Here is a 26,530-nt window from a genome sequence, read left to right on the forward strand (position 1 = left end):
TCTACTACTTATTTTCATACGTGTGTATACAAATGGAAATTCGACATTATGTAAATTATGAAAGAGGCATTATAATTTTAAGTAAATTCATTTTGTTCTAAAGCAGAACTTTTGTTTCTTACTCAGATTTTCTGAGTATTATTCTCAAGGTTTGTATGTTAACAAAAGCATGGGAGACCACTAACAAGTTTCTTCTCAGATCCAGATTGAATACCAGCTATGGGGTAAAATACGAAATTTATAAACATAGCCTCTGTACTTTAGAGTTATTGACTTCTGCTGGTCATGATAAAGAACTAGCTTCTAACATGATGACAACACTTTTAAACAATACATTATGCTTTTCAGAGCATTTTCCCTAAGTATTTTATGCTTTTAGAACCTGAAGCCAGACAGCCGGGCGCGGTGGCTCACGCCTGTAATCCCAGCACTTTGGGAAGCAAGGCGGGTGGATCACGAGGCCAGGAGTTCGAAACCAGCCTGACCAACATGGTGAAATCCCGTCTCTACTCAAAATACAAAAAGTAGCCAGGCGTAGTGGCGTGTGCCTATAATCCCTGGTACTCAGGAGGCCAAGGCAGGAGAATCGCTTAAACCCCATAGGCAGAGGTTGCAGTGAGTCAAGATCACACCACTGCACTCCAGCCTGGGCAACAGAACGAGACCCTGTCTCAAAAAAAAAAAAAAAAAAAAAAGCCTGGTGGAGTGGCTGATGCCTGTAATCCCAGCACTTTGGGAGGCTGAGGTCAGCAGTTCGAGACCAGCCTGGCCAACATGGTGAAATCTGGTCTCTACTAAAAATAACAAAAATTAGCCAGGCATGGTGGCGGGTGCCTGTAGTCCCAGCTACTCTGGAGGCTGAGGCAGGAGAATCGCTTGAACCCGGAAGGTGGAGGTTGCAGTGAGCTGAGACTGTGCCATTGCACTCCAGCCTGGGTGACCGAGCGAGACTCTGTCTCAAAAAAAAAAAAAAAAACAAACAAAAACCCGAAGAACTTGGAGCCAGATGATACCTCATGAATTTTCCTTTTCCAGCACTTGTGCCTTTAGGAAGTAGTCCTCAACTTTCCTAGACCCCTGATGGTAGAGGAGGATGAGTTTGTTCATAGGAAGGTCTAGGGGGATGCCTTCTTCCAGCTATTATTTTAGTGTCCATGAACAAGATGGACTCACTTGCATTTCTCGCATTGTACTGGGGAAGATAGAATAAAGAATCACAAGTGTGCTGAAAAGGAAAAAATACATAGAGTGGTGTGGGAGTGTAGCACTCAATGGGCTTACTTGCTTGTTCTAGGGGTGCAGGTACGTAGGCAAGGCTGACATTTAACCTGGGATCTGTTGGTGCACTGAGAAAGGATAGAAGTGGCAGAGTTTGGTGACATGAGCGATGAGGAGGGAGGCATCAAGAATTATTCCCAGCTATGTAATGTGAGCAACTGAGCAGATGGTAGTGTCATTTACTGAGATAGGGAACGTTTTGACAGCAAGTTTGAGTTCAGTTTTGGGCACATTGGGTTTGAGATGTTTGTAAGATATGTTTCAATGGCAAATTTGCTGGAATGGAGCTGAGATAAGCCTTGATTAGAGAAAATTAATTTGAAATTCAGTATATAAATATTATCTGAAAAGAAAGGATTAGTTGAAGTCATTAAAGAGAGTGTAAGAGGAAAAAGTATTAAGACTGTGCTGTGAAGAACTTCCAATACTAATGGAGGGAGAGAAGAGGAAGAAACTAGAAAAGGAAATTCAGTAGGAGCAGCTAGAGCAGCTTAAGGGAAACCAGGGAAGTGATGTATTATAGAAGCCAACATAAAAGTATTTCAGAACGTATTGACTGACTCAGAATGCTGCTGCCATCAACTAAAGTGAGGACTGCAAGGCAGACGTTGGATTTGCAGCTTGGACTGGAGTGATCCAAGGGGTGAGGAAATGGGGGGTAACAAGTGTTTACAACTTGTTAAAGATGTTCGAAGGGGAGGAGAAGAAAAAGGGCAGCTAGAGGGATGTCAGGGATTCTGGATGGTTTAATGTGTGGGATCCAAAGCACAAGAGAGCCGTTTTGGAAGAAGGGGTGCTATGTTTGGTTGGAAGGAGGAAAGATGAGTTAAAAGATGAGCTTAGTGGGAGGACATAAGAGAAGGTGGTTTATAGCTAAAAGTGTGTTTTCCGTTACCCCATAAAATGACCAAAGAGGTTATTACTGAAAGGGACAAAGAAAGGCAGGGTAACTTGGGGGGAGTTTAGGGGAGCAGGAAAGAGTTCAGATAGATGTTACTTAAAGTGGGAGAGTGAGCTGTCTAGAGACAAAGTAGAATTTCTGGACATTATTGAGGCCTTAGTTGAAGTTGGTGTCACTAAAAACACATGGTCACTAATCTACCTAGTGTGTGAGTATGTTTTTTTCCTCCTCCTTTAGTAGGCCCCATTATCTGGAACCTGGACAGAACACAGAATATTGGATAGGATTATTAGAATTGTCCTCAATATGGCTCACGCTTGTAATCCCAGCACTTTGGGAGGCCGAGGCGGTCGGATCACGAGGTCAGGAGATCGAGACCACGGTGAAACCCTGTCTCTACTAAAAAAATACAAAAAAATTAGCCGGGCGTGGTGGCGGGTGCCTGTAGTCCCAGCTACTCGGAGAGGCTGAGGCAGGAGAATGGCGTGAACCTGGGAGGCGGAGCTTGCAGTGAGCCGAGATTGCGCCACTGCACTCCAGCCTGGGTGACAGAGCGAGACTCCGTCTCAAAAAAAAAAAAAAAAAAAAAAAAAAGAATTGTCCTCAATAGACATTTTGTCAGTCAGCTTGTGGAATGAAGAGATAGAGAAACAAGGGAATTTAGGGTATTACTGCCCAGAGAGTGATTGAGAAGATAGACTGTGGAATTTAAAATGCTAAGTGCCCGGACAGGGCTAATGAATAGGAGAAAGGGGAGAAAAGGGATAGTATACTGAGAATCTTCTTAAATAAAAATGAAGAATGGGAGTACTGGCACAAGCAAGTTGGATGGTTGGTAGGTTGTGATAAAAAAAAAAAAAGTGGGCTATCTGATTTTAATGTTTAAGAAGTGAAGCATTTTAGGATATACAGCAAGCTTCTGGATGAAACTGAAAACTGGTGGCCGAGATGGAATGCGGGAGATTGTTGATGATGAGATAATGTTAAAGAACTGGGAAGTCAGAGGGTTGGAATTTGGTGGAATTCAGTGTGATAGCAAAATTGGGATGGAGGAGTAGATTATAAATATGGTGTAAAATCCTTAAATACATGAACAGTGAATAAGAGGTTGAATAAGAGGTTGTTGGATGACAGGTGTTAGGAAGATTAGAGGGTAACTAGCACAAGCCTCAAAAGAAGGGGCTTTAATTTTTTTTTTTTTTTTTTTTTTTTGAGACAGAGTCTCACTGATGCCCAGGCTGGAGTGCAGTGGTGCATTCTTGGCTGACTGCAACCTCTGCCTCCCGGGTTCAAGCGATTCTCCTGCCTCATCCTCCCTAGTAGCTGGGATTACAGGTGCCTGTCACCACACCTGGCTAATTTTTGTATTTTTGGTGGAGACGGGGTTTTCACTATATTGGCCAGGGTGGTCTTGAACTCCTGACCTCAGGTGTTCTGCCCACCTCGGCCTCCCAAAGTGCTGGGATTACAGGTGTGAGCCACCATGCCCGACCACTACTTTTTAAAATAATCTTTCCTTATTTATTTTTGTTGTCTTTTTATTATTATTTGTTTAGTCTTACACAAGAAAATCAAAGAAGCCAAGAAGGGGCTCTTACATAACAGGGTGGAGGAGTAATCATCTTATAAAGAGGCTCTGGAGAGTCAACATATCAGTGTCCCCAAACTATCCTGCTCTAAAATAGTAGGGAGGGCTGCAGGAGAAGAGGCATCCGTAGTCCAGTGTAGGGCAAAGAAGTGGTAGAAAGAATGAATCCCAGGTATCCTTTTAATTTTTTTTAGAAACAAGGTCTTTCTCTGTTGCCCAGGCTGGAGTGCAGTGGTGTGATCATTGCTCACTGCAACCTTAAACTCCTGGGCTTAAGTGATCCTCCTGCCCCCACTTCCTGAGTAGCTAGGACTATAGGAATGTGCCACCACGCCTGGCTGATTTTCAAAATTTTTTTTGTGGAGAGAGTCTTGCTTTGTTGCCTAGGCTGATCTCTGACTCCTGGATGCAAGTGATCCCCCTGCTTTGGCCCACCCACCCCCCCCCCCAAGTGCTGGGATTACAGGTGTGAGCCACCACATGTGGCCAATATTGACATTTTAAAATATAACATGCAGTTTAGGTGTCATAGTGATTTCTTTTAACTTTTTTAAATTGTAAAATACAACACACAAAACCACACAAAAGGGGTCTAGCTTAATTAATTATTAGAAGAGGAACACTCCTATAACCATTACCTAAGTTAGGAAGTAGAATTGTGCCAGCCAGTCTAGAAGTTCTTTCATTCATCACTTCCTCCTTCCTCACCCTCAAAGTATTTTGTTTGTTTGTACAGTAATGCAGTCATGTTTCACTGCAGCCTCAATCTTCTGGGCACAGGTAATCCTCCTGCCTCAGCCTCCTGAGAAGCTGGGACCACGGGTGTGTACCATCATAGTCAGCTAATTTGATTTTAGTAGAGACGAGGTCTTGAACTCCCGAGCTCAAGTAGTCCTCACACCTTGGCCTCCCAAAGTGTTGGGATTACTGTCATGAACCAGTGCTTCTGGCGCATAATTATTTTCTTGCTCGCAAATGCCATAATTACTTGCTGTTCATTCTCTTTTTAAAATTTTTTCTTTAATAATTTTTCTTTCTTACAAGTCCCCATTATGCCCCAGAAACTGTTCACTTTCGTATGTTTAAAAAACTACAAGAACATGCTCTTCAATAGCCAGAATATAGTGTTCCTTGTTCTTTTTGAAATTGTATTTCTATCCTACTTCCCCTTCAGAATTGTATCCTAATGATTATAGTATTTATGTTTAGTCTTTTAGTGGTCATCCTTTTCATAATTCTTGGTATAAAAACATGTATATGCATTTAAATTCAAATTTTTAAGAGCTGAGGCTGGTACAAAAATATGTATATGCGTTTAAATTCAAATTTTTAAGGGCTGTGGCCGGGCGCGGTGGTTCATGCCTGTAATCCTAGCACTTTGGGAGGCTGAGGTAGGCAGATCACTTGAGGTCAGGAGTTTGAGACCAGCCTGGTCAACATGGTGAAACCCCATCTCTGCTAAAAATAAAATTAGCCGGGAATGGTGACTCGCGCATGTAGTCCCAGCTACTCAGGAGGTTGAGACAGGAGAATATCAGTTGAACGTGGGAAGTGGAGACTGCGCCACTGCCTCATTGACAGAGCAAGACTCTGTCTCCAAAAAAAAAAAAAAAAGAGTTGGGTGCTGTGGCTGAAGCCTGTAATCCCAGTACTTTGGGAGGCTGAGATGGGAGGATCGCCCGAGTCTAGGAGTTTGGGACCAGCCTGGGCAACATAGGGAGATCCTGTCTCTACAAAAAAAAAAAACTCTGCAGCTTTTAGGAATTTTATGTGACTGTAGTTCTCTAAACTGTTTTAAAAATGATTCTGTACTACATCATGATCACAGTTATCAGTGCTTTTATTTTTTTAATCAAATGCTCTCAGAATATTTGATCAAACTTGAATGCTATAATTGATCAAACTTGAATGCTGTAGATATTAAAGATAAAATTTATTGGAAATGTATCTTTTAAGAGATGAGTGGGCTTTTTTCAGTTAGTTTATACATACATGAATGAATATTATTGCTAAAGTATATAAAGGTTTTGGACAAAAAAGTTTTTTGGCATCAATTTTATTCCTATTTTTTGTTGTTTGTTGTTGTCGAGATGGAGCCTCGCTGTGTTGCTCAGGCTGGAGTGCGTGGCTACTCACAGGTGTGATCACAACAGCAGCCTCAAATGAACCGCTGGCCACAGTGCCCTGGGTAGCTCTAGGTGGGACTACAAGCGTGTACTACTATGTCCCTATTATTCCTATTTCTTTTTTTTTTTTCTTGAGACTGAGTCTGGCTCTGTCGCCGAGGCTCACTTCCACCTCTGCCACCCAGGTTCAAGCGATTCTCCTGCCTCGGCCTCCCTCAGCCTCCCAAGTAGCTTGGACTACAGGTGTGTCCTACTACGCCTGGCTAATTTTTTGTATTTTTTAGTAGAGACGAGGTTTCAGCGTGTTAGCCAGGCTGGTCTCGATCTCCTGACCTCGTGATCTGCCCACCTCTGCCTCCCAAAGTTCTGGGATTACAGGCGTGAGCCCCTGCACCCGACCTCCTATTTCAATTTTTTAATATGTGTAAATGTTGAGAAGCCATAAATTAACAAAATAAAGATAAGAATGGTAAGAGTTTTGCTATAGCAGTTTCTATTATTTGAATTCTTACATGCCACAAAGCACATGGTAATCATAGAAATTCATTGTAATAATGAGTCAGTTTGTTAGGTCTTTTCAATTCTGTGAAATGCAATTAATTTAGGAAACCACCTGACATGCAAAGGATTTGTTACCCACACATGAAAGTTTTACTTAATTATGAAGTACAGAAACCAACAATCTATCACATTATTTCTTTATAGGTCATGTCAAGAGTTGGAAAAATGTACCATATAAGATTAGGGATAGGTGAGCAATACACTGTTATTAATATTTATAATGTGGGAGAAGAGTGATTGGTTAATCCCATATGAGTTGGCAAATCAGTTTTTGGAACAGTATACACCTGGAGGTTGAGGATTTAGAAGTGAATTTCCTTAAAATGCAATTGTACCTATATTTGAAAAGCCTTTGTATACCTCCGGGGGTATGTGTCTCTAGTTTGAATAATTAATTGCCACCTCGAAGGGAGGCCCAAGGCTCGTTGGTTGAGGAGTGGCTGGGGTGTGGTGTGTTTGCTATTCTGCTGCAAGGGTAGGGCAGAGATGGGCAGCTTCAGCAGGAGGCCAGGGAGCAAACAAGCTCCTTGATGTGCAGATAAGCCGTGGCAGTTGGCAGTGAGGCTGTCCACAGGCTGTGTTGGTGGGAGTTAAGGGAAGGTTGCAATAAACCTGGACTGTTCTGTGTGGTGGGCCAAGCTGAATAGTACTTTTGAAATTGTTTTTAGTTCAGAGTTTTATCTTTAAAATTTCATGTCAATTTTGTATTTTATAGGATGCCTTATAAAATACAAAATGTTTTGGATTACCAATTGTAACTCGTAACCGTTTTTTTCCCCCCAAGGCGGAGTCTCACACTCGGTTGACCAGGCTGGAGTGCAGTGGCGGATCTTGGCTCACTGCATCCTCTGCCTCCTGGGTTGAAGTGATTCTCCTGCCTCAGCCTCCCGAGTAGCTGGGATTACAGGTGTGCAGCACCACTCATGGCAATTTTTTGTATTTTTAGTAGACACGGGGTTTCACCATGTTGGCCAGGCTGGTCTCAAACTACTGACCTCAAGTGATCTGCCCGCCTCAGCCTCCCTGTGCTGGGATTACAGGCGTGAGCCACAGTACCTGGCCTTAACTGTTTTAAAAAATAATTTTTACCTTTCAAATCTTTGAGTAAAGAATTTGCTCACTTAGGAAGATGTGCTGTGTTTTTCCTGTGGCCTTTCAGGTGCCTCTGGTGATCAGCCACATGACCTTATTAACAGTGAAAAGTGAGTTCCCTTCCACTGAAGCCAATGCTGTTAACAGTTTGTTACAGTGTTTAATAGGCACAGCATGTATGTCTGTATTTGTATTCTTAAAAACACACACGAATGGGAGCATAAGATGCATATATATATTTAGTGTATTATGCCTTTAAGAACACTTAATCTTTAAGATGTTTATTATTATAAGGCAGATCTATAAATATTAATAACATAATTATTAAAGTTAAAATCTTATTTTCATTATAATCTGATATGATTATTATAGATTTATAGATTTCTATAATGTTATTGACATTTATAGATCTGCCTTGGTTTTTTTAAAGCAGTTTCATAGTTTTCCATTGTATGGATGTACTATAATAACGGTCTCTTATGGATATTTTGGCTGTTTCTAGTCTTTTGCTATTACACATAAATGCTACATTGAATGTCTTTTTATTTATGTCTTTGACCATCATGTCACATGTCTGAATATAAGGGTGGGAGATGTTTCTTAAGTGGCATTGAAAGGGCTTATACATTTATCTATTTATTTAATTAATTTATTTATTTATTTTTTAGATGGAGTCTCACTCTGTTGCCTGGGCTGGAGTGCGCTGGCATGATCTCAGCTCACTGCAACATCTGCCTCCCAGGTTCAAGCAATTCTTATGCCTTAGGGATTACGGGCGTGAGCCACCACGCCCAGCCCCTGCCCTACTTTTATTTTTAAAACCGTTTATGGCTGAGCTCGGTTTCTCATGCCTGTAATCCCAGCACTTCGGGAGGCCGAGGTGGGTGGATTGCCTGAGGTCAGGAGTTCGAGACCAGCCTGGCCCACATGGTGAAACCCCATCTCTACTAAAAATACAAAAATTAGCTGGGCGTGGTAGAGGGTGCCTGTAATCCCAGCTACTCAGGAGACTGAGGCAGCTTGAACCTGGGAGGCAGAGGTTGCAGTGAGCAGAGATTGCGCCATTGCCCTCCAGCCTGGGAGACAGAGTGAGACTCCGTTGCAAAAAAAAAAAAAAAAAGAAAACCCAAAAAACACACAAAAATACCTTTTATTTGCACATGGTTCAATATAGTGTTGGTTAAAAGCTTCCCTCCTAGTACGTTTCCTTAGCCACCTCAGTTTTCTCAGGAATGACCATTGATTGTTGTTTGTTTGAACCTTTCTGGTATGTTCTGTGCACATGCAAGCAATACAGGCAGTTCCGCATATCTGTATGTACATGTGTGCCTGTGTATTTTAATCCACAAAATTAAAATCCACAAAATGATAATTTGCTGCTGCTTTGTACCTTATTCTTTCTCATGTAATATCTTGGGGATAATTCCATATCAGTTTTCTTTTTGGCCCTCTCCCTACCCTTTGAAAAAATACTGTTGCATGTTGTCAATTTCTGTATGTGCTATAAATTACTTATTAATGTCAGACTTTCAAGTTGCTTCCAATTTTTTTTAATAAGTTGCCTTATTTTTAAGAGAGTAAATACCACTTAATAGTCATATAATCAACAACTAGTAATTTAAGCCCACTGTCCTTTATCTGTGGAATGAGTTAGAGGGTCACATTTCCTTTTCTGAAACCGTTGGGGCCAGATGTGTCTTAGAATTTAGAATTATTTTGGATTTTGGAAAGTTTACATTAATGCCCCTATCAGGATCTGAGGTGGTGTTCTCTAATCAAAGATAGTGTTTCTTCAGAAAAGAAAATACCTTCCCTAAGTAGGGAAATACTATAAATAGCCTCCCTTCAGTTGGGGTTTTACTTCCAAGTGTGTTGTGAGAAAACTTTTTAGAGCTTTTTGGATGTTGGAATTGTGGGTAAGGGATTATGAACTTGGCAGTAGTACTTACCTGATGGTTGCTTTTTTTTTTTTTTTTTTTTTTGAGACGGAGTCTTGCTCTGTTGCCCAGGCGGAGTGCAGTGGTGCGATCTTGGCTCACTGCAAGCTCCCTCTCCCGGGTTCACGCCATTCTCCTGCCTCAGCCTCCCAAGTAGCTGGGACTACAGGCGCCTGCCACCACGTCCGGCTAATTTTTTGTATTTTTAGTAGAGACGGGGTTTCACTGTGTTAGCCAGGATGGTCTCGATCTCCTGACCTCCTGATCTGCCCACCTCGGCCTCCCAAAGTGCTGGGATTACAGGCGTGAGCCACTGTGCCTGGCCTGATGGTTGCTTTGAGATAAAATAAATTAATAGAAAGTATTTAGAATAGTACCAGGCACATACTGAGGGCTTATGTAAATATAGTTCAGCTTTGTTTTACTTTGAGTTTTAATTGTGAATGAAATTGAGTATCCTTCATAAGTTATTTAATTCATTTTATATATATATATATGTATATAAATGAATTGCTTCTGTGTGTTCCTGGCTTATTATTTATTTATTTATTTTTGAGGCAGAGTCTTGCTGTCTTGCCCAGGCTGGAGTGCAGTGGTGCTATCTCAGCTCCGTGCAACCTCTGCCTCCTGGGTTCAAACAATTCTTGTGCCTCAGCCTCCCAAGTAGCGAGGACGACTGGCATGTGCCACCACGCCTCGCCTGGCTGGGTTTTTTTGTCTTTTTAGTGGAGACAGGGTTTCACCATGTTGGCTACACTGGTCTCGAACTTCTGGCCTCAAGTGATCTGCCTGCCTCGGCCTCCCAAAGAGTTGGGATTATAGGCCTGAGCCATTGTGCCTGGCCCCTAGCCCCGTTTTCTGCTGGGACATTGGACTTACTGATGTGTAAGGATTCTTGGTATATTAAGGAATTTACCTTTTGTGTTTCCCTAGCAACTAATGATAAGCATCTTTCATGTGTGTATTCTTTTTTTTTTTTTGAGATGGAGTCTCGCTCTGTCACCCAGGCTGTAGTGCAGTGGTATGATCTTGGCTCACTGTAAGCTCTGCCTCCTGGGTTCACACCATTCTCCTGCCTCAGCCTCCCGGGTAGCTGGGACTACAGATGCCCACCACCACGCCTGGCTAATTTTTTTGTATTTTTAGTAGAGACGGAGTTTCACTGTGTTAGCCAGGATGGTCTCGATCTCCTGACCTGGTGATCCATCTGCTTTGGCCTCCCAAAGTGTTGGGATTACGGGCATGAGCCACCGCGCCCAGCGAAGTTTGTTTTCTTATCATGACAGCCGTTCAGATATTTAACGGCAGCTTTCATGTAATGGCAGTTTCCCCCCATCCCTGCACCAGTTAAACCTGTCTAGTTGCCTCAACTGTATTTCATGAGTTATGGTCTCCAAGCCACTTTGTATCATTTGTACAGATTTCTTTTTTTTTTTTTTTTTTTTGAGACGGAGTCACTCTGTGTCGCCCAGGCTGGAGTGCATGGCGCGATCTCCGCTCACTGCAAGCTCCGCCTCCCGGGTTCACGCCATTCTCTTGCCTCAGCCTCCCGAGTAGCTGGGACTACAGGCGCCCGCCGCCACACCCGGCTAATTTTTTGTATTATTAGTAGAGATGGGGTTTCACCATGTTAGCCAGGATGATCTCGATCTCCTGACCTGGTGATTCTCCCGCCTCGGCCTCCCAAAGTGCTGAGATTACAGGCGTGAGCCACCGCGCCCGGCCTGTACAGATTTCTTACAAGTTAAAGGCATTGTTTAAGGTTAGTCCTCAGCACATCGTGAGATAAACATTTGCTATTTCCACCTCAGCCTTCCAAAGTGCTGGGATTACAGGTGTGAGCCCCTGCGCCCAGCCAGTGCATTAGTTTTGTTGTTGTTGTTGTTGTTGTTGTTGTTTTAAATGGAGTCTCGCTCTTTTGCCCAGGCTGGAGTACCCTGATGGGATCTTGGCTCACTGCAACCTCTGCTTCCCAGATTCAAGCAGTTCTCCTGCCTCAGCCTCCTGAGTAGCTGGGACTACAGGCGCCCGCCACCACGCCCAGCTAATTTTTGTGTTTTTAGTAGAGATACCATGTTGGCCAGGCTGGCCTCGAACTCCTGACCTCATGATCTGCCTGCCTTGGCCTCCCAAACTGCTGGGATTACAGGCATGAGCCACCACGCCTGGCCTAGCATTTTGGTGTTTAGCAGCCACCACTAGTGGTAGTGTAATATAGTTTGGTATGGGTCTTTTTTATGAAGTCTCTTTTGGCTATTGATTTAACTGAGAACCTCTGCGGTCATTAGCCTCTCTGGGCCTCTTTTTCTCATCTGTGTAATGACGGGTTTGGTAAGAAATCAAAGGAAGTATCTTCATTTTCTTATAAGAGGGTAAAGGAAGTCTGTATGTATTTGTGTGTATAGACTAGTATACAGTTATACAGATGTACACATTTGTGTGTTTATGTCTACAAAAATAATTATATGTGTATTTATATCTCCATCTCCATTAAACAGTTCAGCTTTTTAATCTTCAACAATTCATTGCCAGTCTTGTTTCATTTTTATCCTCACCAAAGTAAATTCTAGATGTTGTATTTGATTCATAAATGTATTTTTTTTTAACAGATAAGGACTCCAAAAATATACAACTTTGGCATTTTTTATGTTTTGGCTTTTGAATAGACAACTTACATGCAGTATAAAATTCAAGAAGTACGAAAGTCTTTTCTTGTTCCTTATCCCTTAGTCATTCCCATCTCTAAGAGCATCCATATCTGTACATAATGTAGAGCTGCCTCATTCTTTTTAACAACTGCATAGTATTCAGGTGTGTTGTTATATGGTAATTTAATTCTTTATTAATTGGTATATTGTTTATGAAAGCAAAAACCAGGAAACAGTGTTGTATTGAGTTTCTTGTTACTTATGTAATTTTGTGTTCATGGAAAGTTATTTCTAAATACTTGTAAGTGAAACTGCTGGCTTCAGGAGTAAGTCCTTTCTTTCACATGTACATTTTTAGTTTTAAAAGATATTACCAAATCTTAACCTGTTAAATTACATTAAAACCCTTTGGAGGCTGGGCGTGGTGGCTCATGCCTGTGATTGTAGCACTTTGGGAGGCAGAGGCAGGATGTTTGCTTGAGCCCAGGAGTTCAAGACCAGCCTGGGCACCATAGTGTGACCCCGTGTGTTAAATAAAAAGGGAAGTTAGGCAGGCGTGGTGGTGCACACCTGTAGTTCCAGCTACTTGGGAGTGCTGCTCGGGAGGCTGAGGTGGGAGGATCACTTGAGGCCTGGAGGTCTCTGAAGCTGCAGTGAGCTGTGATCACACCACTGTATTCCAGTGTGGGTGACAGTGAGATCCTGTCTTGAGGGCAGGAAAACCTATTGGGTAGCATTAAAAATTATACAGTGAATCTATCCATGTAAAAAGCATCCCTCTCACCTGTATTTGATGATGCTAATTGAGATTTGTAAATAGCTTTTCTTAAATGTAGATGTATTTTGTAGAAGTAATTTTAGTGTTTGGCATAGGGTGTACATTTTGTCAGTGTTTTTCTACAAGTAAGTGTTGAGGGAATTAGTAATAATACCAGTTGGAATCATATTTGTATCTCATTTGGAAAGGTTATAAAAATGTTCTGATAGTAAAAATTGAAGGCAACAAAAATTCTCCACATACAAGATGAATAGGCAGGCTAAGGATTTATTACTGGCTGATATGCATAAATAGCCACTATTAGCCATTTAACTAACACACCAGAACTACCGCTAAAAATTCCTTGAGGTTATATGGCTTTTAGGATTAGAAGAAAGAACAGAAATAGCTAGAGAAACCTGATCCTGTAGACAGGTTTCTGGATAGAGCTAGCATACCTTATGGGCAGCCCTATCCTAGATAAATAAAAACACTGGTAGAAGGTTTTTATTAACTGTTCAGTTGGTTTAGGTTTTACTAAATGATTTTTAATTTAAACATCTTTATTTGAAAAGCCCATAATACCCCTAAGAAGATTTGGCTGAGTCATTTACATGTCATTCTGAATGGATTCTGAATGAGTTGCTTAACCCTGCTGAAATTTCTTGTGAGTTTACAATTTTAAGGGACTTGGTTGCCTGAGGAAAGGTCTGTAGAAGGCATGAGAGCTATATACTGAAAAGATAGGAGAGGAAATGTCTGATATGTAAATGTTAATTTCTTCACAACTTAAAATTATTTGCAGTTCTTCCAAGATTGATCATATACTATTGATTAACCACATATCTGTTATTTATTAACTTTTATATTGATACCACTCATGTTTTTATCCTTTGACTTATTTTTACAGATAAAGTGGAGAATTTTCATGAAGAACGTGAAAAGAATAGTCACCATATTCACAAAAATACTGACGACAGTACTAAGAAACTCAATGCAGAAACTACAGTGGCTTCTGAAATCAAGGAAACAAATGATACTTGGAACTCCCAGTTTGGGAAAAGGCCAGAATCACCATCAGAAATATCTCCAATCAAGGGATCTGTAAGAACTGGTTTGTATGAATGGGATAATGATTTTGAAGACATCAGATCAGAAGACTGTATTTTAAGTTTGGATAGTGATCCCCTTTTGGAGATGAAGGATGATGATTTTAAAAATCGATTGGAAAATCTGAATGAAGCCATTGAGGAAGATATTGTACAAAGTGTTCTTAGGCCAACCAACTGTAGGACGTACTGTAGGGCCAATAAAACTAAATCCTCCCAAGGAGCATCAAATTTTGACAAGCTGATGGACGGCACCAGTCAGGCCTTAGCCAAAGCAAACAGTGAATCGAGTAAAGATGGCCTGAATCAGGCAAAGAAAGGGGGTGTAAGTTGTGGGACCAGTTTTAGAGGGACAGTTGGACGGACTAGAGATTACACTGTTTTACATCCATCTTGCTTGTCAGTTTGTAATGTTACCATACAGGATACTATGGAACGCAGCATGGACGAGTTCACTGCATCCACTCCTGCAGATTTGGGAGAAGCTGGTCGTCTCAGAAAAAAGGCAGATATTGCAACTTCTAAGACCACTACTAGATTTCGACCTAGTAATACTAAATCCAAAAAGGATGTTAAACTTGAATTTTTTGGTTTTGAAGATCATGAGACAGGAGGTGATGAAGGAGGTTCTGGAAGTTCTAATTACAAAATTAAGTATTTTGGCTTTGATGATCTCAGTGAAAGCGAAGATGATGAAGATGATGACTGTCAAGTGGAAAGAAAGACAAGCAAAAAAAGAACTAAAACAGCTCTATCACCCTCCTTGCAACCTCCCCCAGAAAGCAATGATAATTCCCAGGACAGTCAGTCTGGTACTAACAATGCAGGTAAGAATTTTTAAAAAATGTATAATAAGTACAGTAGTCCCCCCTTACCTGCAGTTTCACTTTCTATGGTTTCAATTACCTAAGGTCAACCATATTCTGAAAAGAGGTGAGTACAGTATATTAAGATAAAGACCCCATTCACCTAACTTTTATTATATCATATTGTTAAAATCATTCTGTTGTATTCTTATTGCTGATCTCTTACTGTGCTTGATTTGTAAATTAAACTTTATCATAGGTATGTATATGAAGAAACATAGTATATACAGGTTTTAGTGTACTATCCCTGGTTTCAGGCATCCACTAGGAACTGGCATGTATCCCCTGTTGATGGCTGGGGGGGCTACTTTAAATGTGTTTTTCAGGCTTAAATCAACAGCTACATAGTTTCTTCTTAGATACTCAATTTTAGCTTGTTATATTTATTAAAAGTACCTATTAGAACCATAAATCACCTTATTTAAAGGTACAGCATTTTAAGTGTTAATGATCAGGTCCCAAGTTGTAAGGAACCAATTTGTAGATTGGAGAGTCTTCATATTTGGGTTTTAATTTAACCTTTAGCACTTGAGAATTTTAAAGCATATATGTATATGGCGCAGGGACACCAAACATTGTGATGTTTCCACTTGACAAATCCAAATGCAGTGAAGACATAGATTAGATTTTGGACCTTTGGAACTATACTGATAACAGGTGGTATAATGAGGGAAATACCAGAAGATTAGAATTTAAAAACTCTTTGTGGTTGGCTAAAAACTAATAAACATTCAAAACACTCTCAAACCCTCCTAAGTTGGTTTAATAAAATTGAAAAGTGCCAGGTAAGTATGCATTCCCTCTTAACTGTGGAAATTTAATTTGTGCTGAGATTGTAGACCCGGTAATGACTAAGGGTCCTCAAGGAGTTCAGTCTCCACTTTGAAAGACAAACAAAAGAAATAGGTTAGCTCTGCTATAATTAAGTCATTACTTGACAAGGGCTTTGTGAAGTGAATTGACTATCTAGTGAGGAAGAATTTGTGAAAGCTTCTGGGATACATGGTTTCTTAACCAAATATAGTTTTTCTGGATTGGTTTACGTATTAAATAAAGCTTTTTTCCTGGTAGGGCCACAGAAGTGTCATTATGGTAAATTAGAATTACAGTAGTATTTTAAAATACAGATTCTCTTGTAGAATATAAGTCATTCTTCAGATTACCTACCATTTTGCTTTATTTGGCCTAAAAATAGTTTTGCTTAATTTATTCTTCAAAACTAGACATACACAGGAGTACCCCTAGGGGCTCACCCCTGCCTCCTCCGAAAAAAAAAGAAAAAAGAAATACATCCATTGTTGTCTTTGAATCTTTTCTGGAGAATGGAAGTTTGCAGCAGCCTTACTATAGTCACTTAAGATCTGGCTGGGCAGAACAGCTAGGCATTTGTTTCCTCAGTAGAATGATAAATACTGCTATACAATACCAGCTCCCTTGTCCTTCTGTAGTTTACTTACAAGCTTTTATTCTAACCTGGATAGCAAGTTATCCCTTGCAATTGAGAATCTGTGGCTGAAATTTACATCTTGGGTAATACAACTTTTAAAGATTTAAAATGTGAAATTAGACTCCCTTTGAGAAACTAGAAGTAGATGCTGAATAACATTTGAAAATTAGAGGCCATTTGGTTATCTACCCCAAGTTGAAATTTGAGTCTTCATACCATATGTGAAACAGCAAAAAATTTTAAGCATTGGGATAGAGAAAAGTCTTCCTATTTTTCCTATTTTGTTTCGCTTAGAAAAAGATACATATTTTTAACCAGTTAGGAAATAAACCGACTCTTCGGTTAGTTGTGTTTGAAGACCGACAAGTCATTAAACTTTGTTGTATTAGATCGTTTTAAATCTCTTGCCAAGGATAACTGTCCTCCTTTTCTGGTGTTTCAAATGTGGCTTTTGTAGTTGCCAGCAGGCATTCTTTGAAGGCCAACATGATTTAGTGGATTTAAAGTTCTGAAAAATGTTACAGGTAGATACGCATGATGTTTTGTGTGTGTATAAACCATACCATTCCAGTGTCAGTATCCATAGATACCCAGCAGTTATGTGACCTCTCGGAAGTAAGAAAATTATTTTGGAAAAGATTTTATTTTTCTGTTCGACATAAAATAAGACTAGAACACATACACAGCAACCAGGTTTATGATTTCTCTTTCAGGAGGGACAAGCAGGAAGGGAGAATGGCAGAATGAAACTTCTTACTCTAGGGAGTATTTTGTCAGCTCTGTGGTGCTCTGATTTCCTTTATTATTTTCTTCCCATTTTCATTCATTCATGTATATATAATCTTGATAGGTTGTCTGGTAGGTAATTTGCAATATTAGTAAGCTAGATAGTTTTGATTACCATTTCAGAAAACTTGGATTTTACAGAGGACTTGCCTGGTGTGCCTGAAAGTGTGAAGAAGCCCATAAATAAACAAGGAGATAAATCAAAGGAAAATACCAGAAAGATTTTTAGTGGCCCCAAACGGGTAAGTAAAACACTACCAGTGATTTTTATTATTTATTTGTTATTGGAGGGCTCAACTCTTAATTTTTTATTTGAAAGTTACTAATAAACATCATAGCAACTGTCTTTCAAAGGATATATGTAAGTCATTTTTTCAGATGTAACCATTTTTTAAAAATTGTAAAATATACATATTTTTTAAACCATTCTCAAATGTACAACTCAGTGGCATTACTTTCACGGTGTTATGTAACCATCACAATTATCTATACCCAAAACCTTTTTATCATATCCAACAAAAACTCTGTACCCATTAACCAATAACTTCCTCCCCCACCTCAAGCCTAGTCAATACTATTCCATTCTCTCTCTAGGAATGTGCTTTTTCTAAGTATCTTATATAAATAGAATCATACAATATTCGTCATAAACCAGTTGCAAAAGGACGAACATTGTATGAATCTGGTTTATTTCACTAAGCCTGATTTTTCTAAGGTACATCTGTCTTTTACTGTATGTCAAAATTTCATTCCTTTTTATGGCTGAATAAAATTCCATTGTATGTAAGATATATATGTGTGTATATATATATATATATATAAGAATATATATATATTCTTATTCATTCATTGTAAGATATATATGTGTGTATATATATATATATATATATATAAAAAAGAATATTCCATTGTGTGTGAGACAAACACACACCACCACACCTCCATGCCTTCCACATTTTGTTTACCCATTCATCTGTTGATGGACACTTGGATTGTTTTTACCTTTTGGCTACTGTGAATAATGCTGCTGTGAAGATTGGCATACAGATATATCTGTTTGAGTCTCTGCTTTCAGTTCTTTTGGATATATACCTAGGAGTGGATTTCCTGGGTCAGTATGGTAGGCCTATAACTTTCTGAGGAACTGCCAAACTGTCCCCTGTGGTGTCTGCACCATTTTACGTTGCTACCAGCAGTGTATGCTACCAGCAATGTATGAGGGCCCTAGTTTCTTCATATCCTTACCAGCACTTCTATTTTCTGTTTTTTGATAATAGCCTAATGGGTGTGAAGTGGTATCTCATTTTGGTTTGATTTGCACTTCACTAATGATTAGTGATGTTGAGCATTTTTTATGTGTTTACTGGCTATTTTTGTATCTTTGAAGAAATGTCTAAGTCCTTTGCCCAGTTTGTTTGTTTGTTTGTTTTAGATGGAGTTTCGCTCTTGTTGCCCAGGCTGGAGTGCAGTAGCACAATCTTGGCTCACTGCAGCCTCCGCCTCCTGGGTTCAAGGGATTCTCCTGCCTCAGCCTCCCAAGTAGCTGGGATTACAGGCATGTGACACCATGCTTGGCTAGTTTTGTATTTTTAGTAGAGATGGGGTTTCATCATGTTTGTCAGGCTGGTCCCTAACTCCTGACCTCAGGTGATCCACTTGCCTTGGTGTCCCAAAGTGCTGGGATTACAGGCATGAGCCACCGTGCCTGGCCCTTTGCCCATTTTTGAATTGAGTTTTTTTGTTTTTATTGAGTTGTAGTAGTATGTTAATCCTTAGCAGTAATATGGTTTACAAATATTTGGTGCTATTTCACTAGTTGTTTTTCACCGTATTGATATTGTCCTTTGATGCAAAAAAGTTTTTAATTTTGATGTTCAATTTGTCATTTTGTTGTCTGTGCTTTTGGTATCATATCCAATAAATTGTTGCCAGATCCAGTTTTCTGTACCTTTTTGTCTGTGTTTTTTTCCTATAGTTCATAGTTTTAGGTCGTTAACGTTTAGATCTTTGTTCTATTTTAAGTTAATTTTTGTATATGTTATAAGGTTAGGGCCAACTTTATTCCTCCTCCTCTTTTTTTTTTTTTTTGAGATGGTCTCACTCTCACCCAGGCTGGAATGCAGTGGTGTGATCCCAGCTCAGTGCAGCCTTGACGTCCTCGGGCTCAGGTGATCTCCCACCTCAGACTCCTAAATAGCTGGGACTACAGTCGTGCGTTATGATACCTGGCTGATTTTTGTATTTTTTGTAGAGATGTGGTTTCACTTTGTTGCCCATGCTGGTCTTGAACTCCTAGGCTCAGGCTATCTGCCTGCCTTGGCCTCCCAAAATGTAATATGGTCCAGCATAGGTATTGAGAATAATTTGACTTCGCCTTTTTTGTAAAAAAAAAAGCTTAAATAGCTTGTTACAGTATTTTGTTATTTAAAGTTAAAATTAGAGGTTGCCAGTACCTTTTATTCTTGTAGATTGAATTGCTTTTAAGTAACTAAAGAATGAGTGTGTTCAATTTTTATGGCCTTATTTTTCCTATTTTACCTGAAGAGCCCATTGGGGATCTTTTCAATGTAATTGTGCTATAGTTTTGCACTCTTAGGTGCTTAGGTGAGACTTTGAATTTCTAGAAAACCGTATGACTTCACAGTGATATGTAGTTGTATTTTAATAACCTTTTCAGGTAATTTTGGATATTCTTCTATAGTACTACCCCAAAACTCAAGAAATGGGAGTTTCTTAATGATTAGTTGCAACTTGGAATGTGAAACCATGCCAGTAACCTTTCATACATTGCATTAAAATCGGCTGCATTATCTTGCATTTTGAATGGGCATTTACCCATACATGCTTTGTAACATCATACACTGGTCACTTGCAAAATACTGGTTATGATGAATTATGCAAATCTTTCGAATGACACATTTCATTATACAGTATCAAAAAACCACATTAATACCACTGCCAAACTCAGAAAAGTTTGTAAGTACTGGGAACCTATCAAGTTCACAGTGGTAGATACAAGTTCCTTAAAATTTGTTTTTGCTTAAAAGTTCAATTTTTTTTTTTTTATTGGAAGCAAATACTTCAAGGAAAACAACTGATGGTAACAGATTTACTCTTTGTTTTCGAGAAAATGCCTGCCACACTCCCACGTTTGAATCAGCATAGTTTGTCAATCTTTCCAGTAAAGAATGATGTTTGAGAAAAAAGTAGCTAGTTTGGCTTGTAACTTAAACAGTGGTGGTTTTTTCTCCATATAACCACTGTACTTTGCATGCAGCAGAAGTGTTTTATGCATACTTGTTTTGTCACAGAGATTATTAATGTATTCAGGGATAGAGATTTAATAAAATTAACTTTTTATTCCTTCATTAAGGGCTTTAAGTGAAACTGGCATGTTACTTTTTGACTGCTACATAGTATGTAGCAGTTCAGAAGTCCTACCTTTATTCGTGCTAAGGCACCAGCAGTTGTACCCACCATTGCTTTTGCACCATCCATACAAATGTCAATGCAGTAAAAAAGCCAGATAACATCTTTATAAAATTTTTTTTGAGGCAGAGTCTTGCTCCGTTGCCCAGGTTGGAGTGCAGTGGCACAATCTCAGCTTACTGCAGCCTCTGCCTCCCAGGTGCAAGCGATTCTCCTGCCTTAGCCTCCTGAGTAGCTGGGACTACAGGCAAGCGCCACCATGCCTGGCTATTTTTTTGTATTTTTAGTAGAGGCGGGGTCTCATCATGTTGGCCAGGCTGGTCTCGAACTCCTGGCCTCAGGTGATCCACCTGCTTCCGCCTCCCAAAGTCCTGCGATTACAGGCGTGAGCCAATGCGCCTGGCCTCATCTCTTAAAAAAAAAATGTAGTTGGGCATGGTGGCTTGGTTGTAGTCCAAGCTACTTGGGAGGCTGAGACAGGAAGATCACTTGAACCCAGGAGTTCATGGCTGCAGTGAGCTATGATCACATCACTTCACTGGAGCCTGGACAACAGAGTGAGACCCTGTCTCTTAAAAAATAAATAAATTAAGGCCGGGCGCGGTGGCTGACGCTTGTAATCCCAGCACTTTGGGAGGCTGAGGCGGGCGGATCACGAGGTCAGGAGATCGAGACCACGGTGAAACCCTGTCTCTACTAAAAATACAAAAAATTAGCTGGGCGTGATGGCGGGTGCCTGTAGTCCCAGCTACTCGGAGAGGCTGAGGCAGGAGAATGGCGTGAACCCGGGAGGCGGAGTTTGCAGTGAGCCGAGATTGCGCCACTGCACTCCAGCCTGGGCGACAGAGCGAGACTCTGTCTCAAAAAAAAAAAAAAAAAAATTAATTAATTAATTAAATAGACGAAAATTTGAAATATACAGAAAATGTGAAAGAACAGTAAGATGAATACCCATATCCCTCTGCCTAGATTGCTTTCCAGTTAGCATTTAACCATAATTGTACATGGTCCCTTTCCTTTCTCCCTCTCTATAATATGTATTTACTGTATAATACTTATATTAAGTATATGTACAGTCTTATTTGAAAGTTTATTATATTAAATATATATATGGTCTTATTTGAAAGTAAGTTGCCTGCATTTCTTAAGAAAAAGGTCTCATACCTGTGGTTATATAACACTTAAGTCAATTCCTAGTAATTCTCTGATATAATCTGATAATCACTGTATTCAGTTTTCCCCATCTTCAAAATGTCTTTTCATATTTTTTTTCCCAAACCATAATCGTTTAGTTATGTCTCTTTTAGTTTTGAACAGTACCCCCCTTTGAAAAAAATTCCCCTTGGCCCTGAATTTTTTTTTTTTTTTTTTGAGACGGAATCTCACTGTAGCCCAGGCTCCATTGTAGTGGCGCCATCTCTGCTCACTGCAAGCTCCGCCTCCTGGATTCACGCCATTGTCCCGCCTCAGCCTCCCGAGTAGGTGGGACTACAGGCGCCCACCACCACACTCGGCTAATTTTGTTTTTGTATTTTTAGTAGAGACGGGGTTTCACTGAGTTAGCCAGGATGGTCTCTATCTCCTGACATCGTGATCTGCCCGCCTCGGCTTCCCAAAGTGCTGGGATTACAGGCGTGAGCCACCGCGCCCGGCTGGCCCTGATGGTTTTTTAAGAGCCCAGGATATTTGTCTTACAGAAACTTCTACATTCAAAATTTATCTGATTGTTTCCTACTGATGTCATTTAACTTGTTGCTTCACTGCATTAAAGTACCAGAATTTAAGTCTGGAAGTTTGATTAAATTCAGGTTAGACTTTTTGGTGGGGGGGAGACTATTTCACCGGTTGCATTGTGTATGATGCTTTACATCAGAAGTCTCATGATACCTGGTTACTCCACTCTTAGCATTGTTTGACCACCTAGTTAAGGTTGTGATCACCAGCTCTCAACAAAATAAAAGTACATATCTCATTTTATAATTCAGTTAGGAAACTTAAGAGTGCTAGTCTAGTACCACGTGCATGCCGTATTCCCCATTATTGTCTTACCTCATCATTTTCGTGTCCATTGTTGAGCTTTGTCTACATCATTTATTGCTCGAGTTACAGAATGATGAGTTTTCTAATTGTTATTTCTTACACATTTAATAGCTGGAATTTTGTAAAGAGGAACCTTCATCTCTCTTCCTTCTCCTTCCCCTCTCCCTCCAACTGTCTCCATCACTATAGATTCAGTAATTTTTGCTTATTGGATAACATTTTTACGTACTGACATTATGCTAAGTTAACTAACTCAGACACAAAGAATATTAAAAACGGCATGATCTCACTTACGTGTCAAACTAAAAATAGTTGAATATGTAGAAACAGAATTGAATGGTGGATACCAGGGATGAGGAGTGGGAGGAAATAGGGCAGTGTTGGTCAGACAGTACATATTTGCAGTTACATAGGATGAATAAATGTAGCTATCTGATGTACAGTAGGAGACCTGTAGTTAATAATATAGGAAATTTGCTAAGAGAGTAGATCGTAGGTGCTCTTAACACACACACAGGGTAACTGGAAAGTGATGGATGCTTGTAGTAATCACTGTGTATATTAAAACATCTTGCATGTTAAATATATGCAATAAAAATAAATACTATTTACTAAATGTTTTATAGTTGATTTTGCTTTTTTTTGTTTTTTAAAGTTGAAGTTGTTTTAGATTTGGCCAGTGTGAACCATTTCAAGCTGTCTCTTGTATGCTTTTGAAATAACCTGTCATCTTTGAGCACTTCCTTTGCCTTCTGTACAATAAGATGGCTCAGGCTCATCTTGTAGATTTCCTGTTTAAGTCATGGAATCATGTGTTTTTCTAGGAACCTTGGTTCTTTTTGTGGACATTAGTACTTAGAAACCAAGATCTGAGTGCTGAGCGTGTTCATCGCGTCAAGGGCCTTTCTTCAGACAGAGTTAGGAGATAATGTAGAAAAATGAACCATGCTGGGCGCAGTGGCTCATGCCTGTAATCCTAGCACTTTGGGAGGCCGAGGCGGGTGGATCACGAGATCAGGAGATTGAGACCATCCTGGCTAACACGGTGAAACCCTGTTTCTACTAAAAACACGAAAAACTAGCCGGGTGTGGTGGCGGGAGCCTGTGGTCCCAGCTACTCAGGAGGCTGAGGCAGAAGAATGGCGCAAACCCGCGAGGCAGAGTTTGCAGTGAGTGGAGATGGCGCCACTGTACTCTAGCCTGGACGACAGAGCAAGACTCTGTCTCAAAAAAAAAAAAAAAAAAAAAATGAACCATCAGTTTATGTTATTGATAGTTTCTTTTTCAAATTTATTTATTTATTTATTTGAGACAGAGTCTTGCTCTGTCACCAGGCTGGAGTGCAGTGGCATGATCTCGGCTCACTGCAACCTCTGCCTCCCGGGTTCAAGTGCTTCTGCCTCAGCCTTCCGAGTAGCTGGGATTACAGGCATGCGCCACCATGCCCAGCTAATTTTTGTATTTTTAGTAGAGATGGGGTTTCTCCATGTTGGTCAGGCTGGTCTCGAACTCCTGACCTTAGGTGATCCACCCGCCTTGCCCTCCCAAAGTGCTGGAATTACAGGTGTGAGCCACCACTCCCGGCCTTCAAATTTAACATCACAGAATTGTATACTTATTTGCTTATCCTACAGCATACATATATATCAAAATTATAATTCCAATAATATGAGCAATAAATACACTGAGTGAATTTTAATCTCTTTGCAATTCGTTTTTTCCTTATAGTTTACTTAGGATGAACAGTTACGGTACTGTGTTAAAATTTGTTGAAATGATTTTTATACTGTCTGCTTACGTTAATTCTATATTCAGTTGAGGTCATTTGTACCTATTTGTGTTCTGTTTTTTTTAACTTAGTTTTGAACTTAATGTTGGAGTAATTTATTTGCTACTAACATAGCTTAGAAGGCAGCAGTGTACATGTACTTGACCTGATTACGAAGGAATCTATCTGGCCTAAAGTAAATCAGGTCATGGCAACTTGAGTCAGCAGCAGACCTATTTACTGTTTATGGATGCAACGTGATAGTGTCAGAAAATTAAGAAAATTATTGCTAATTTATAAAACAAAAAGAGCTATGGGACTGAGCTTATTTGAAAAATATAATATGAGTAAAACTGTGTGTGTGTGTGTGTGTGTGTGTGTGTGTGTGTATGTGTTTTTTTTTTTTTTGAGATGGAGTCTCACTCTGTACCCCAGGCTGGAGTGTGGTGGCGCGATCTCGGCTCACTGCAACCTCTGCCTCCTAGGTACAAGCAATTCTCCTGCCTCGGCCTCCCAGGTAGCTGGGATTACAGACGTGCACCACCATGCCCGGCTAATTTTTGTATTTCTAGTAAATATGGGGTTTCACCTGTTCACCAGCAGATCTTGAACTGCTGACCTCAAGCGATCCGCCCACCTTGGCCTCCCAAAGTACCATCATCCGCCCACCTTGGCCTCCCAAAGTACCAAAGTGGGCCTCCCACCGCACCAAGCCAAAACTGTGTCTTAAGCTGTGTCTTAACATAGTAGCCCCCCCTTTTTTTTTTTTTTTTGGCAGGGCAAAACCTTTATTCATTTTAATGTTACACAAGTGTAAGGAACATCTAATCTGGATTTATTAACTGTAGGTAACAGTAATTTAAAAGAGAAAGATCTCATTATGGAAATTTAAAAATCGACTACAATAAATGGTGAAGAAAACTAGCAATAGAACAGGACAATGTTCAAATAGCTCATACAATTAACAAATGAGGCCAAAAGATCAACGTATATCCCACCATATCTTTCATGCAATGTCTCAGCTTTTTTTCCCCCAAACATAAAGGCCAATTAATTCAAATTAGCCCTATTAAGAATGTTAGTTTGTTTCCTTCTGAAATTAATATTTGAATGGAAAATGTATTAACTCATGGTTTCTTACTGAAGTTTAAGATTCCACCAGATGATGCTCAGATTTAGACAGTGCTAGAATAAGATGCTACTGGGTGATTATTTCGAAGTATGAACTACAGGTAAAATCTAAAAGGACGTACATACTAAACAATATTTTCTAATTTAAAAGACATAAATATAAATGAATTAACTCACATAACCTACTTACAAACAAAACTAGAATAAACACAGCTTTTAGGAGCCAACTCCAGTTGATTTCATGACTTAACAGGAGCAAGATCTTAGGTGTAGCCCTAACATTTTATTCCCAGAAGAGCCTTACTTAAGTAAATGCCATAGATTTATGTATGAGAAATTAGGATTTATGGAAAGCTCAGTTCTCCAAGGAAGTTTTACATAAGTTACCTCACATGTACCGGGAGAAAAAAAAGAGGGCGAGATAGGTGGGTATAGGAAATGTTCTCAGCAGTCATTCCAGTCTCTGTTTTGTTGTTGTTGTTGTTGTTGTTGTTATCTGAGACATGGTCTCGCTTTGTTACCTAGGCTGGAATTGCAGTGGCATGATCATGGCTCATTGCAGCCTCGGCCTTTGGAGGGTAGCTAGTGCCTGTAGCTGTGACTACAGGCACGCGACACCACACTTGCTAATTTCTGTATTTTTTGTACAGATGGGGTCTCATTATGTTGCCCAGGCTGGTCTTGAACTCCTGGGCTCAAGTGATCCGCTCTCTTTGGCCTCCTAAAGTGCTGGAATCACAGGCATGAGCCGCTGAGCCTGGCCCATTCTCTATTATAATGGAAACACCCTTGTGTAGTTGGTAGGCCAGTGAGAGTATCTAGATTTTCTGGCTCTCTAATCTGATTAGATTTAAGAATTCCAGTGGCCCCATTTCCAGGTGGGAAAGAGGTAGTCTATGACTTGTAGTGGCAGGAGTTTTCCTCCTGCTCTATCACAGTTTTTCAGCCTGAGCACTAGTGGTATTTTGGACTGAATGATTCTTGGTTTGGAGGCTGGCCCTGTACACTGGAGGATATTCAGCAACATCCCTAGCCTCTATCCACTAGTTGTCAGTAGCATGCCCCT

At 40.1% G+C, this 26,530-nt stretch overlaps 1 protein-coding gene across 7 annotated transcripts in view; it reads left to right on the forward strand.

Moving 5' to 3' along the window:
- The window catches only part of WAPL (WAPL cohesin release factor), an 89,660-nt gene that overhangs the window by 10,955 nt on the left and 52,175 nt on the right, over positions 1-26,530 (forward strand). For 3 of the 7 annotated variants that reach the window (XM_055275482.2, XM_055275481.2, XM_055275484.2), the window contains exons 3-4: positions 13,799-14,824; positions 17,202-17,338. In XM_055275482.2, the coding sequence (XP_055131457.1) occupies positions 13,799-14,824; positions 17,202-17,338 (1,163 nt within the window). The remainder of the gene's footprint in view (positions 1-13,798; positions 14,825-17,201; positions 17,339-26,530) is intronic. The other 4 variants (XM_055275479.2, XM_063638126.1, XM_063638125.1 and 1 more) reach the window with 2 other exon arrangements.

Source organism: Symphalangus syndactylus, chromosome 4 (genome assembly GCF_028878055.3).
Source record: "Symphalangus syndactylus isolate Jambi chromosome 4, NHGRI_mSymSyn1-v2.1_pri, whole genome shotgun sequence".
NCBI classification, from domain to species: domain Eukaryota; kingdom Metazoa; phylum Chordata; class Mammalia; order Primates; family Hylobatidae; genus Symphalangus; species Symphalangus syndactylus.